Source organism: Phoca vitulina, unplaced genomic scaffold (genome assembly GCF_004348235.1).
Source record: "Phoca vitulina isolate PV1807 unplaced genomic scaffold, GSC_HSeal_1.0 scaffold19, whole genome shotgun sequence".
Classification (NCBI taxonomy): Eukaryota; Metazoa; Chordata; class Mammalia; order Carnivora; family Phocidae; genus Phoca; species Phoca vitulina.
The window spans coordinates 10,769,083-10,784,828 of NW_022589722.1; the positions used below are offsets into that span (position 1 = coordinate 10,769,083).

The 15,746-nt window shown below is 39.2% G+C and overlaps 1 protein-coding gene across 1 annotated transcript in view; it reads left to right on the forward strand.

Annotated features, from left to right (window-relative positions):
- Window positions 1–15,746, forward strand: part of CFAP54 (cilia and flagella associated protein 54) — a 291,990-nt gene that overhangs the window by 15,584 nt on the left and 260,660 nt on the right. Inside the window, exons 4-8 of the mRNA XM_032416199.1 lie at window positions 530–701; window positions 4,717–4,775; window positions 10,179–10,322; window positions 11,955–12,068; window positions 12,191–12,292. Of these exons, the coding sequence (XP_032272090.1) occupies window positions 530–701; window positions 4,717–4,775; window positions 10,179–10,322; window positions 11,955–12,068; window positions 12,191–12,292 (591 nt within the window). The remainder of the gene's footprint in view (window positions 1–529; window positions 702–4,716; window positions 4,776–10,178; window positions 10,323–11,954; window positions 12,069–12,190; window positions 12,293–15,746) is intronic.

Below are 15,746 nucleotides of genomic sequence, written 5' to 3' on the forward strand. Positions count from 1 at the left end.
TTACTAAATGGATGCTTTGAAGAAACCTATTTTTACCACATTTCTTTCCGTATGTCTTAGTCCTTGAGGGCTGTTATAACAAAAATCCATAGACTGGATGGTCTAAATAACACTTATTTCTCTCAGTTCCGGAGGCTGGGAACCACAAGGTTAAGGTGCTAGAAGGTTTGGTGTCTGGTGAGGGCCCACTTCCTGGTTCGTAGATGGCTCTCCTCTCTCTGTGTCCTCACATGGTAGAAGGCAGTAGGGAGCTCTTTGGGGTTCTCTTTTATGAGGGCACTAATCTCGTTCATGAAAGCTCCACCTTCATGACAGTCTCTTCCTAAAGACCTCACATCCAAATACATCACACTAGGGATTAGGTTTCAATATATTCAGTTGGTGGGGGACACAAACATTCAGTCTATAGCAGTATATAAGCTGTTTAAACAGAATCATTTCTATTTTATTTTTTCACATTTTAAGAAATGCTTTTCTAGGTTGCATGAACCTTATTTATATTCTTATTTATATTTTCCCTATGTTTCAGTTTCACGCTTTAAGTGGCAAAAATATTTGCAACTATGAGCTGGTCTGTGCCAATGACGTGAACCTGAAGAATGAAGACTCTGTGAGCCAATGTCTGCACATTCTGTCGTCCTTAAGACTCATCATGCAGGTGGCTTTGCCACAGGGACACCTCTGCTGGATTGTCTTTAACGGTACGTGACAGTGTCTTCCGTTTCTCATCATGGCTTTCAGGAGGTTATTTAAATGCCAAGTTTGATCGTAATTTGATTGACTATCTTGGCTAAATGGGTGATGGGTACTAAGGAAGGCACTTGTGTTGAGCACTGGGTGTTACATGTAAGTGATGAATCACTAAATTCTACTCCTGAAACTAATATTACACCGTATGTTAACTAACTAGAATGCAAATAAAAATTAAAAAAAAACAAAAAACCAAGTTACATATCCAAATTCTAAAAAATGTCTTCAAATATAAATAAATAATTTCTTTTAAAAAACCCCATTCATTTCATAATAGGATGATTATGGGGATTTTGTTTTTGTCTTTTTTATATTTTTGTTTGTCCTCATAAGCAGGAAAAGGATGTCTTTGGGCTTCCTGCTCAAGGGAGGCTCAGAGCCTGTGGGGATAGTCAGTTTCAGGTATGAAGAAGTAGGGGCCATGGTTAATAAGTAAATATAGGTGGAAAAGGATCAAAGGACTGCTGCAGGTTAGATTGGTTCTAAGCATCATCCATTTATTGGTCCTTTCCTCAAATACTTTGTCCAGTGACTATTGCTTTCTACCTATCAACCTTCTCCTCCTACTTGCTTTTGAGAGAGGAGCTTTGAGAATGTATGTGTATGTATGTGTGTGTAGTGTATTTATATACATATCTACATTGTATAGATACAGATATACATATATGCATTATATTGGTCTTGTGAAATGAATCATATTTATCAAAATACAGCATCAGCTTTTCTCTTTAAGGAGTTACAACTTAAATTCAATTGAAATTCTTTTTAAAGTTATAGTCAGTCACCTACTATATTGATCTCTGGATAATTTCTTAAAAGGAAAATGACAGCGTGTTCTATGTGTGTAAGACCAGGACAAAATAACCTGAAAGAAAACGTATTGGATTTTCCCTCATCCATGGCAACTGAAAGTACATTTCCTAGCCTTTTCCCTCCTCCTCCTCCCCAAGTAATTTTTTTTGACATTTTGATTGAAATTGGACCTTACATTTGCTGCCTGAGATGAGGCTGATTTTGGAAGAAATTTTCAGTCCAGTGACTATTAAGCTTTTTTGCCTGATCATCCTCAAGAAGATCTGTGATTCCCTGAGTAGCCATTGCCGTCCTTCCCCCTGAGTTGCTCACATATCTTGGCAGGGACTGAGCAGGACCAGAGGTTCTGTGCTCAGGAAGGAGTGGTAGGCCTGAGAGTTGGGGCCTGCAGTTGGGCCTTGCTTGAGAGGTGGAATAATTCCCTGTCTGCGGTCTATTTAAGATCACATGCGAGAAATCCCAATATTCTAAAAACAAAACAAAACACCAATTTCTGTATCTTCTATATACCTTTATTTGGTGTGTGCTTTTTTATAATATGGTCATGCTCTGGATTTTATTCTGTTTCCTAAATATTTTTTTACTCAATACCATGGTTTTAGAACAGAACGAGGTTCCTATATGTAAATCTAGTTCGTTAATTCTGCCTCTTGAATTGTATTCCAGATATCCATACACCCCTCGAGATGGGCACCTGGCTTGCCCTACCTCTATAATTGCACAAATGATTCTGTGATGAATATTCTTATGTGTGTCCTTTTATAATCCTGTGTTAGAGTTTTCTGGGATTTATGTCCAGGAGTAGGATTGCTGGGTTGTGGAAGATGCATATACTTAGTTTTGCTAATTACTGTCCCTGTTTTAAGGAAGTCATCTCAAAGTTATCAAGTGCCAGACATTGTTCTAAGTGCTAGGGACACAGGAGTGGACAATAGACAAAAACTCTGTTCTCATGCTTACATAATGCTTCAGGGAGATGATAAACAAACAAAAATTAAATGGTATGTCAGATAGCGATGAGTACTACGGAGAAAAATAAAGCTAAGAAGGGGATAGGGAGAGCCGAGGTTGGGCTGGGGCTGAGCTGCTATTTTAAACAGAATGGTCAGGGAAGGCCTCACTGAGATGACACTTGAGTAAACACCTGACTGAGACATCTGGATATTTCGGGGGAGGGCATTCCGACTGGGGGATTAACAAATGCAAAGACCTTGTAGTTTTTAAAGTTTGGCGTTTGAATAATGAAAAATAAATTGACCTACAGTCAATTTATCAAAAAGCATTTCACCTTTTCTGTTAGACATTAATACCGATTCTCTTTACTTTTAACTGACTCTTACAAATACACTCTCTCGGTTTCTTAAGATAGTTAACCAGTTTTGGTTCTTTCACAAACTAACTGGGTGTATGACTATTACATAATACCATACTTCACAACCAACCTGAACCCAACTCATTCAACCCTCACATAGCTGGATTATTTTGGTGGTGGCCATCTTTGATGAAAAGGAGTTGCATGACAAGGCAATATACTCGTATTAGGGATTCGGTTAAAAATAAAACAAAACAAACTTCCAGAGATATCCCGAGATTGTAAAGATTCAACCTGTGTCCCATTTTAGGGCATTGACTCTCTCTGTCAGGCTTCTGCAGTGGGAATTTGTGGGCCATGCCAAGATCCTGAGCCATCAAAGAAAGATTCAGTTATAGTCAGGACATATTAGGTCTGGAAAGGTTAAAATCTCATTTTAAAAATAGAGGGCCCTTGTCATTCTTGAGGGCAGTCTCCTGAGGTCTTCTGAATTTCCCCAGTTCCTGTTACTGACATGTTTAATACAGGCTCCTGGCTTACACCTGAATCACATTTTCTGCGGGGAGGCATGAGTTGGCTGTGGGTATCCTTACTTGGTGACTTTTAAGATAAAGAAACACAGTCAGACAATTTCATTTTTAAAGATTAAGAGCAGAGGTCAACAAAGCCAAGTTGAGATAAGAATGCTGGGCTTGAGCTGTTAGTAGCCAAGTGGTTTCTTCCCCAGTGAATCTTACGTGAAATAACTAATCCCATGTCCCGGGGGCGGTCACACTAAGAAGGCTGAGTCCTTGAATGTTAAGGACTTAGTGCATTCTCCATAAAGTTTATGGTGCTGCAAGTGTTTAAAAGTTTATTCAGTATTTTTTGTCACTGACTTATGTAATTAATGTTTATTATGCTATGCTTACAAGTGTATTTTAGTCAGGTGATGTGTGTTTTGGAGCAGATGCTGTTTTCTCAGACGCTTTTGAAGTTTAAGTGTGAACATGGATTTATAATTGTTGAATTTGGATGGTTCTGAATTTTAGATCAGATATTTTATAGAAAATATTTAGACTACTTGTCATTATAATTACATGCTTTTTAAGGCACGTTACCATCTTTGGGGTATGTTTATAGCACGATAATGTCCTTTGTATATAGAGAGATGTCTGGTGATGCTGTTCCTCACCCCTGCCCCAGCTCTGCCAGTTTTCTAGCCTTCTGTTTTCATTTAATTAATGGCCTGACCAAAAAAAAAAAAAAAAATCATACTTGAATGGTCTTAAATAGGAGTTGGAAATGCTGTTTTTCACTAGAGTGCTTATAGGACATATCTTAATAAAGGGGTAAATATAATTATGAGACTGCAAATAAATAAAATGCGAACTATTACATGTTTTGATTTTTAAATTATCATGAGCTTCCTTGTTAAGTATTGTGCCATTTTGATTAAATATGTATCCTGATCTTATTTGGAGATAAATCTTTAGTTTTTCAGTCATAAAGAAACCATGGGCACCAATAGCATTTTATATAAATTAATAAAAACCACAGGGTGCATAAATTGTGCTACTTAAATATATTTTTTTCAATATATTTCAAAACTTATGCTGCCTTTCAAATGAGGATAAAAGATTCCCATGTCAACGTACTTAAAATATGGTCAAATTAGTTCTTTTAATGATTTGGCTGCAAGTTACAAAAGAAATTGTAATGATTATAACTCTCTAACCATTACCAGACTTTCTCATAACTTCACCTGTTTTAGGAACTATAGATTTAAACTACAGAAATTAGAATATAAAATTGCCATTATTTAACTGTTAAACATGTTAACAGTCTTTTTCTTCATCTAGGTACCATTTACATTTACACCATTTGCAGAAAACTGATGATCATAGGTCAATCTTCCAAGGTATGAAATTTACTGACAAGATATCTTGCCCTGTATTTCCTGTTTTTCTCAAGACTTTTGTTAGCATTGAGTGCTGAACAAAGAAAATTAGTGAATTATATAACAAAATTTAATATAGTTTTACTATTCTTTTACTTTAACATGATTCTCTCTAAAAATAAAAAGACAGTAACATATTAATGAAAAAAAAAGAATTCCTAAAATTGAGAGGTAATCTCCAGTGTCCCTCAGTCTCTCAGATTAGTCATTACTTGTCAACTTGACACTGAACATCCCTCTGGTAACTATCTCCTTAGGTGGGGTGACCATCCATCCTGGCTTGCCGGGACAGTCCTGGTTAATGTCTGTTGTCCTAGAATAATTATTAATAGTGCTCCCTTTCACTCCTTAAAGTATTCTGGTTTGGATGACAAACTGTGGTGACTCTATTTATGTTTGGTATGGAGTTTGGACTTCATTCTCCTCCACCAGCTTGGACTTGACTTACGGCCCACATGCTAGTTGGGTGAATGTCCACCCAAACATTGTCCCATTTATGAGCTGAGGGCAAGGGGTCTTTATTTTATAATGAGATTCATACTTACTAGTACTTACTGCTCAGTTTTAGCTTGAGGAAGTGGCTGACACTTCCCTTCAATGTCGGTAGCACTTTTGTCTGTAGGAGACATATTTATTCCATGTGTCAACGTCCAGTCATTGGAATGTAGGCCAAGAAGGGAGAATACACTTCCGTTGAGAGCAGGCTTGAATTGTTTCTGGTATCTGAAACATTACTGCTTTATTTATGTATTTATTTATTTTACTGCATGCGAAACCTTATACTGAATATTCTAATACTCAGTGCAGTTACTTTTTTTCTTATTTCCTCAAAATATAGCCAAGTATCTTAAAATTTGACAATGCTTAAAAAATAAAAATGGAAGCAAAGATACTTGCATGCTCGATGCATAACATTAATTATGTGTTCTCTCTCTGTTTAGTTCCTCACATTTAAAAGCTCTATTACTGACAGTGACTCGAGCAAGCTCTGTGCCAGTGTTTTGGATGTAAATTGAAATGAGGGGAGACTGTCTCATGAATAATGTAAATGTGGCCTACACACTATTCCAACAATTCTACATTCAGTTCCAGATGATTTCCTAAAGAGGATTTGCATACTCTTGTCGCACTTGCTGTGGCAACAAACCCTGCTGCCCAGAGCCATCGTGGTTTGGTCCGCTACAGCTTTTGTCTGCCGAAGCCTCGAAGGGCAGAGATCTCTGTGCCAAGATGGAACTGTTAGTGTTTGTACTTAGTAATGCTGAGAGAATTTTACTTTAATGCGATAGTCATCTTAAAATAATTTTATTTAGATCCTGCATAAGACATCTCCCCTCCCCCTTATTGAACTTGAGCTTTTGTCTGACAAGATAAGGGCTGAAGGAGGAGAGTTCTGTGGTCCCAGTCTTGTGGGATAGGAGTAGGGGGAGTGAGGGATGCAAGAATTTGGGGTGGTGGGTGGTTGTACAGTTGGCACTTGAAGATTGGAATGAGATTCTTTCAGTTTGTTCACTATAATACATTTCACGGAAATTAATAATTTTCACCCAGAAATTCCTAAGCCCTCAGCTGGCGAGTTGATTCCTGAGCTGAGGCTATAAATGAACTTGATGGGTCCATTTAATGGGGACAAGCCCTTGGAGGTCCAGCCACATCTGAGCACTTCTGAGTGTGAGCAGTTTTAGAATTTGAGTCTGTCGTAGCATACAGCAGAAAGAGAAACAGACATGGGCTCCCCGGGCTTTTCCTGGTGTCATCCTAGAGCCATCCAAGCTCCCGTTCCTACAGGATCTGGACAGTATGGCTACCATTTGTTATTATTATTGAATCCCTACTATGTGTTAGGTATTACGTGAAGGGCTTTGCATATATAATGCTCAGTATAGCCTTATGAGGTGTGCATCTCATCATCATCATCATTTGTCAAATGAATGCCTGCCATTTATCAGGTATGCTGCTAAGCACTTTCTTCACAAATTATCTCATTTAATCCTCATACCACCACTTTGAGAAAGGTGCTATTACTACCTTCATCTTAAAGATGAGGAGGCTGCTGGGCGCTTGCGTGGCTCAGTTGGTTAAGCGACTGCCTTCGGCTCAGGTCATGATCCTGGAGTCCCGGGATCGAGTCCCACGTCGGGCTCCCTGCTCAGCGGGGGGTCTGCTTCTCCCTCTGACCCTCTTCCCTCTCGTGCTCTCTGTCTCTTATTCTCTCTCTCAAATAAATAAATAAAATCTTAAAAAAAAAAAAAAAAAAAAAAAAGATGAGGAGGCTGAGGCTCAATGTCTCACAGAGAGGTGTAGCGGAGGCCAATGCTATACTGTAACTGCACTGCTTCTCAACAACGTGAGAGTAATGCATGCCTGTTGACTAAATTCAGTCCTGTCATGACCCATCCTATCTTGGCCCACCTACTCGAATGGAGGAGCCATGTAGGAGGGTTAATAGTTTTCGACATGACTCTGTATTCCTGAAGATGTCCTGAAGACCAGGACTGACCAGGGACTTTTCCCCAGATGCGAAACATTTAGACCTTCGTGCTCAGACAGGTCACCCGCATAACCTTAGGGAGTGGAGGGAGGCCAGATTTCTGAAGCCTCGTTTCCTAAAGACATATGACAACTTCCCTTTCACTTATGGTTTAATCTGTAATTTCTTCTGAGGCATTTAAAACTCTAGTAGGGTGAACTCAGCAAACATTAGAGAAATACGGTAGAATCTCTTCATTAAAAAAAAAAGTTGACTTCTACATTTTACTATAGAACTGAAATAGTTTAGTAAAATTTTGTGGTTTGAACAATTATTGTCAAATTATTCCACGTACCTTTACGTAAACTTCAAATCCAAACTTTGAAATGCCTCTCAGTGTTGTTTTCAGCCAAGGGTACAAGAGGACATAAATGGTGCTGCAGCGCCATCCTGTGGCTGAGATGATGAATCGCGTGTGTTTTTCCTGTTCAACACCTGAGCCATGTTCTTGCTGGACTCTTATAACTGGGTCTTTCAAAAATTTTTTTCCCTTATAAAGAGAACAGTTCAGTGAAATCCCATCAACTTTTTTTTTATTAATATAAATTCTTCTTCCGAGCTTTTAGGGGCAAGAAAAAAAGGCTACAAATTAAGATTTTTTTTTTTTTTTTTTTTTTTAGAAATGGCTTTTTTATCTTTAAACCTGACAGTTTTTCAGAACCCTAAGTGGAATGATGGGTTTTCAGAACTCCCCCTTTGTCAGGGCTGCCCCATATTGTGGAAGGAACGCTGCTGTACTTGGGAGTCCAAAGACCTGAATTCCAGCCCCAGCTCTGTTCCTTACAAGCAGTTTAGCCTCTTGGAGTTAGATTGGGTTACTTTTAAGGTCCCTCTGGCACTAAAATATGTGATCGGGGTCTTTTATTCTAAGTCTGAATATGAACCCAAATGTAATGTGAGCAATTGGTGACTAAAGCTATTTTTATTTTGAAATATGAAATTTTTAATATCAGGGATCCCAAGGAGTTTTGAAAAGATTGTGAATTTAAAGGGGGAAAATTTATACATGGTTTGATCCCATACCCCCATAAACCACAACAGTACATATGCAAAAATCCACGATAGGATTTTTGTGCGACAAATGTGAGAAAACTCGTTTGGATGACTGTTAATTCCACCTCAGTTCACAGCGTGGCAAGTTTAGCAAACAACAACAACACAACCACAACAACAGCAATAAAGCAACCCTGGGCCCACTTAGTAGAGATGTAGTGTCCAGAACCAGGGACTGAAAATTTCATTTTACTGTGGAAAAGGACTTTGGCAGCCTGGAGCAAAACCACGGGAGACTAACCATGATGGAGAAGGGAAGTGCAGTCCTAGGAGATCTAAAAAGTGCCCAGGGATGTTTATCCTGGAGAGAGAGAGATGGGGGAGATGCATAGGTGTTTTCTGATTCTTGGAAGGCTGTTAAGTTGCAAGTGGGCTTGGGATGGTTTTGTGTTATTCCAGAAGGCATAACTAGGACCAGTGCACTGGAGGTATATCCAGGCGGATTTCATTTCAGATTAAGGAAGCACTTTTCATGTTTTAGAATTGTCTTCTGGTGGTATGTTCCTTGTTACTAGAGGTGAGAACTCTTGGACAGGGGAAGGTATAGGACATCTGGTGGTGGTGCCAGTGATATTGGTGGGGATGAAATTAGATTGACTTTTAGCCCTTTGAGTCTATGATTACTTGACATAGTTCCATATTTAGCACCATTAACTGGAGCTTTTTGATGAAGGTCAGTCAGTCAACACATATTTATGTAATATTTACCATTACATGCCAGATAGTTTTAGGAGATGGGGATATGGTGGTGAGCAAGACAGACAAGGTCCCTTTCCTAAGTGACTTTACATTCTGGTGGGATGAGCTTAGTGGATAGCAAAGAATATTACAGTTCTGTGTCAAACCCTGCTCTACTTCCAGCACTCTCTTTTCCTCCGGAATCAAAACTGACTAGACAGTGGAGAATTCTGGCCTTTCAGGTTTCTTTCTCTTAGATGAGAAAGCTGAGATGCTTGCACATGTGTTGTATGTACTGTCTTTGAAGGCTCCAGAGATGGTAATAGGGTTTGAATGTTATCGGTGTTTTATCTATTTTTACTATTAAATGCTATGTCAGTCTGGTGGGTTTGCTTTATGCATATGAAGCTCCTGGATCATTTTGATGATTTGCCTTTTCAACAGTTGACTATTACATATTTTTCCTTAATTACTTCCTCAATTATTGAGGGCCGAATTTGTTATTGGGAGAAGGACTTTATTCTGTTGTCCAAATTTATTATCATTATTTTCTTGAGAGACTCAAAGACTTGTTAGCTCTCCTGTGTTGATTCTGCTGACTTTAAGTTTGTCCACTGAATTCATTTAATAGCACTTGGGGTTATCTACTGTGTGCCTGGTACTCTTTCAGGTGCTGATGATGTAATAACAAAGTGCCATTCTTCTTTTCAAAGAGATTACAGTCTAGCTTTGGAATCACACCCATGTGAGCATATTAATGGCATTGGATGTAACGGAGATATGTAGGTATAGAAACATAATGTAAATTACCTCCTACACTGCTGTGGACACTTGACAGGTATTAATAAAAACCAGCTGAGTTCAGAGCACGTTAGGAGCTAAGAAGGAAGACATTCTAAAATCACTAACTTGAGATTTCGAGTTCTTGAAATTATTCCTTTACTTTTTAAATGCTTGTGTTCTCTTGACTTACTACCTGTGGTATTTTTGGTTTAAGCAGTCAGCAACTTGTGCTCACGACTTATAATTTGGTTATATTAGATAGAAATCGTCACTGATAGCTTAAAATGGAAATACATTCGCGTGTGCTCTTTCTCCCTCAGGCCTTGGAGTACCTCCTGTGGGCCAGCACGTGTATGGAGTTCTCGGTCCCCCTCCTGTCGGTCCGGTACTTGACGTGGAGAGCTACCCTTTACACTGCTGTCTGCCAGGGCTACTATGACTGCCAGGCTGGCATTCACGGAGAGGTGGGCCGCCTTCCACGCTCAGGATTCCAGTATTTAAAAATACAAGTTATTCAGCATTTTCTTCTTCAGATGCCCGGCAACACAAACACAAACAGACAAACAAAACCTAAAGAATCACACTGGGACAACACACAAGTCCCAGGGTTTATTTGCAGAAATGTGTTTGGCTTCTCCATTCTGTTGATCTCTCGCTCTACATTCTGCTCTCTCCTTTCTTCTCCGTTCACTTCTGCCTCCTCTGCCCCTTTTCTGAACAAGATTTCGGGTATCTTACCTTCCTCATTGGATGCTTGTATGCAAGTCACTTTCCTTCCAGTCTCCCTACAGTCCATTTGTCTTGCTTTTCTCTGCTTCCAGCTGCCATTTGTTTAATACGCCCGATTTCTTGTTTTTCTTCTTTTCCTGTGTGTCTCTTAGACCGGATACTTGAAATGTAACTTAGCCGTTAGGTAAGCCAGTACGTGGTAGCTGGCTTGTCAGTGGGTGAGGGCTTGGTGAGAATCAGAAGCAGGCACCCCTTCCTTCAGGCCTGCGCAGAGTGCATGGTCTGCTGAGTGCAGCGGGGGCTGGATTGCAGCCCTCACTCAGCCTCTTGGCTGGAAGTCCTGTGCAGGACAGAGCCATCACAGATGTACAAATCTTCTTTTCGTATCCTGTTCACAACCATCAGGCCGGTTAGCGGCTTCTTTACATTTAATGTTTCCTGCCCAAACTAATTCTGAAGGGTTGGGTGGTAGTGGCTCATCCTGAATAGCCTATTGCAGCCCTTGAGGGGTACATTTTCTAGCCCGGGGTACATTCTAGAAACTATTCACCATGCATGTACAGTTAGAGTGTACTAGTGGTGATATGTTTCTGTAGCTATTAAAATTGTCAGGGAAGGGAACATATACACAGTTTGGACTATTTGATTCCTATTGGAATTCTTCCTTATTGGAAAATTTAACCCTTCATGTATGTTATTATGTCTAGAAGCATCTTCATGAAAAATTATAAATTATAGATGAAATATTTCAAAGAAATGGTAAAATAAATGACATAAATTGAACTGTAGAGAATCATAATAATGGTGATCTGATTAAATAAGCGGGTCTCCTTCCTTCCTTCTTTCCTTCCTTCCATCCTTCCTTCCTTCCTTCTTTTTTGTCCACGTATTAGTAAATACTTCCTATATGCTGGGTACTAGAGATACAAAAATAAATAAGACCCTATGAGGACCTCACAATTTAGTGGACAAAGTGAACAGTTGACTAGATAGTACAGGATGCGTTAGTAAGAAAGTCAGTATTTTGAGGAGGAGTGTGTGTGCCGTGTATGTGTGTGTATGTGATACCAGAGAAGCGATCATCTATACGAAGCTACAGAATTTGGCTTTTCTTACTTTTTTGATTTTCTTGATTCATAAAGTTAGCATATCTGACAGCTTATTAACTTTAGACCTGCAGAATTTTGGGATGCTTGTAGGAAATGATCGATGGGATAGTTATAGTGTTATAAGGAGTTAGCATCAACCTAGAGTTTAATTCACCAATTAAATCAAATATCTGGAAGAATAAAACATGCTGTCTTGATACATTTTTAATCACTATACTCTCACTTATTATGAATTAAATTTATTTTAATCGCATACAGGCATTTGCTCGGCGTGCGTTAGCTAAAATTGATGAGTTAAGGCAACTGGAATTAATGAGTTCCTCACAATCACAGGAAGAATCCAGAAGACATTATAGAGAGGCCACAATAAAGGTATAAAAGTTTCATGAAATAAAATAAATTTACTGCACTATATAGTTGATTAAGTACTTAATATTAGTGGTTGAGAAGTGCATCCCACTGTTACCTCATATATAATTCTTTTTCTGAGACAGATGGCAGTGATGATCTTCAAGAGAGGAGTATTTGAATCTAGAAGAAAAAACAAAAGTTTCTTTAGACCAAAGATAAGAGTTAACCTGAGGGAAGCTCAAACTGTAAGTCTAAGAGTGTCTTCTCTTGTCAGATTCTTTCTGCGGTATATTTGTGTTGTACCTCCCATCGTTGAAGCCTGGTCACTCAGTATTAACTCCTGCCCCCGTTCTCGGCACCAGTGGCAAATAGAGGAATGCCTTCCCACTTTGGACACAGCCTCACTCCATCCCTTTCTTAAAGTTTTGTACCTTCCCACAATCCCAGTTTTGTAACTTTAAAGGGCAAGATGAAGAAGAAGAGCCTGGGAAAGGTTCAAAGGCGGACTTGGAGTGGTGCCACGAAGGCCTGTGTCTTTGACTGCTTGGTGTTAGCTTAGTGGGCTTTGAGGTTGGAGAGAAGGGAGAGGCACCTTCTCTCCTCAGCTTCAGACCTCACCCTTGGGAGTGTTCAGGAACTAGGCTACACTGAGGCGAAACAACCTCCATACCTCAGAGGCTTAAAACACCCTTTATTTCCCACTGACATGATGGCTACGACAGTTCACAGGGGGCTCTGCTAAGGGTCAGGGTGAGGGGAAGCCCTCATTTTGAAAGTTGCTGGTTGTCCTGCCGTAGGGCGTTGGAGAAAGCTCTGGAGAATTGTGCGCAGGCGATAACGCCCAGCATGGGAGGGAGCGCAGTCTCTTCTCACAGGTCAAGACTCGTCGTACGGCTGTCCTGGCGACAGGCGTGTGTGGTCAGCAGCACTAAGGGCTGTCAGGGAGGAGGACTGGGACATAGTTATGCCTTCTGGGGTCCTCTACCCTTTCTCCCCCCTGCCCTGTCCTCCCGCTGTCTTGCCCTTGCCTTTCTGAATCTCAGTATCCCTGAAGGCCCAGTTCTGTTTTTATTTTGAAGCTTTCCCTGACTATCCTAGATGGCTGTAAATTTTTCTGTGAACTTCTTGGTAGGGACCAAAAATGAAAGTGAAGGGGAAGATGAGCGGTTTTGGACAGGAGAGTAGCAGAATTTCAGAACCTGGAAGAAATTTAAGAAATCGTCTGGTCCAGTCCTGCCCTATTACATATGGGAACATAAAGCCCAGAGTATTTAAATTATGGCCTCAAAGGTCACAAAGGCAGCCGCAGGACTCTGGTCCAGTGCTTTCTCATTACTCCGATAACTGCTGCTCTCTTCGTGCATTTCTTCTTATAACATTTCAGAGAAGTTATTTTTCTTTTCTCTAAAATAAATCATAATATCTAAATACAAAAATTATGTGGGCCTGGTAGCTTTCTATTGCTTCTTAGTTTGACTATGGTATGTTGGCTGCTGAGCCCAGAGGTACATTTCATACATCCTTTTAAAATCATATCCCTTACTGACCAGTGGTGGATAATCAGTGGGGGTGGTGACTTGCCCAATCATAGGTAATTCCTTGGATGAGCTGTGGAACTGCCTGCACCTGGTATTGTTTTTTTTTTAATTTATTTGACAGAGAGACACAGCAAGAGAGGGAACACAGCAGGGGGAGTGGGAGAGGGACAAGTAGGCCCCCCGCTGAGCAGGGAGCCCAATGTGGGACTCAATCCCAGGACCCTGGGATCATGACCTGAGCCAAAGGCAGACACTTAATGACTGAGCCGCCCAGGCACCCCCGCATCTGGTACTGTTGAGTAGTAATGCTCTATAGCATTTGTAAGAGAGCAAGGGGTAGGTTTTTTTTTTCTGGCTAGCAATTTTTTTTTTTCTCTGAGCAAACCAAATTTAAGTATCCAAAACTGCAAGACTGTCATTAATTAGCATATCATTATGCTTTATAATCATCCTTCAATAAAAATTAAATATATTTGCAAAGAGAAGCGTTTCAAATTCCAGATAACATTACATTAAAAACACATCTATTTCTGGTTTCCTTTAAGATAATTATCTTATGGAAAAGTCTGGTGGTATATCTTTTTAGAAAAAAGTTATAATTGTTTAGTTAGTAGTTTCTATAGGGAATAGTCAACATACCCTTTTTATAAAGTCATAGTATATTACCTTGACATACTTTGCAGAATGTTCTGCTTTATATGTATGAAATAATTTTATTATGTGTCTGCAAAAGAAAATAACTTCAATATGCGTTAAATCTATTTTATAAAACATTTATGAATTTGTAAGTCCATTGTGAACTCACAGTTAATCATTTTGACTTTCAAAGGATTCCCTTAAAGGACTACTAAGCCATACTCCTAATGACTGACTGTTTAGTGATTCATTCAATAAATATTTTTAAAGTACCTGCTATATGAACAAGATGGATAGGAGTTACATTCTAGTGGAGAAATTACATGATAAATAAGTATAGTAATTATAGTTTGTGATGAGTATTAAGAAGGAAATAATGGTAGAGATTAAATGAATTACACGTAAAGCCCTTAGAATGTTTCTGGCATGCTGTAGGTCCTCAGGAATATTAGCTATTACTATTATTTATTTTTATTCATTCATTTAACAGAATGTATCAAATGCCTACTGTGGTTACAAGTATGGTGGAATATAGAAAAGCAAAGTCGCAGTTCTGTCTTTTTGAATGGCCTTGGAATAATGAGCAGGATTTGAGTGGATCGGGAGGAGAGGATAAAACATTCTAAGTACAGGACAAGAGCACAGTCATAGCTTGGAAGCAGGAGCAACCAAAGTGAGAAATTAAGCTTGACTGGGCTAGGTATATTATGTTGGAGATTAACATAATACATCTCATGGAGTAGATGTCATAGAAACCATAGTATTTAGAAGTCGAACAGACTATCTGGATCATGTCATTTAGCTTCTCATCCAACCTGATGTTTTTAAAGATGGTCTAACATACTCTATGCAGTATTTGTACTGTAACTTGTCAAATATTTTTATTACTATTTAAAATTTTAGTTGTTTCCAGTTCTTTGTTATTCTAAATATTGAAGTAATCAACAGCTTCCATGTGCTATTTTTTTAATTTCCTGTGGACAAAATTCAAGGTGTGGGATTTGAATCAAAGGATACAAGCACTTTTATTTCTCCTGATATATATTCCCAAATCGATTTCTGAAATAGCTATGCCAGGTGCAGCCCGCAGGTACCAATTTCACTGCTAGTTATCATTTTGCTATTATTTTTTTAAAAAGATTTTTATTTATTTATTTGAGAGAGAAAGAGAGAGAGAGAGCGCACACGGTGGGAGGGGCAGGAGAGAGGGAGAGAGAGAATCTAGGGCAGACTCTGCGCTGAGCGCAGAGCCCGACTCGGGGCTCGATCCCACGACCCCGAGATCATGAGCTCAGCCTAAATCAAGAGTCAGATGCTTAACTGACTGAGCCACCCAGGCATCCCTCTTTATTTTTTTAATCATTCAGTTTTTATAAAATGGCTTGTCATTTTAACTATTTCTTTGATCCAACTTTCGCTTATATTTGTTTTTACTCTTTTTATTTCCTTCTGTGGATTTTATCTTCCACAGTTTTTGACCATTTATCTACTAGAGATTTTAATTTTTAAAATATACTTAAATGAA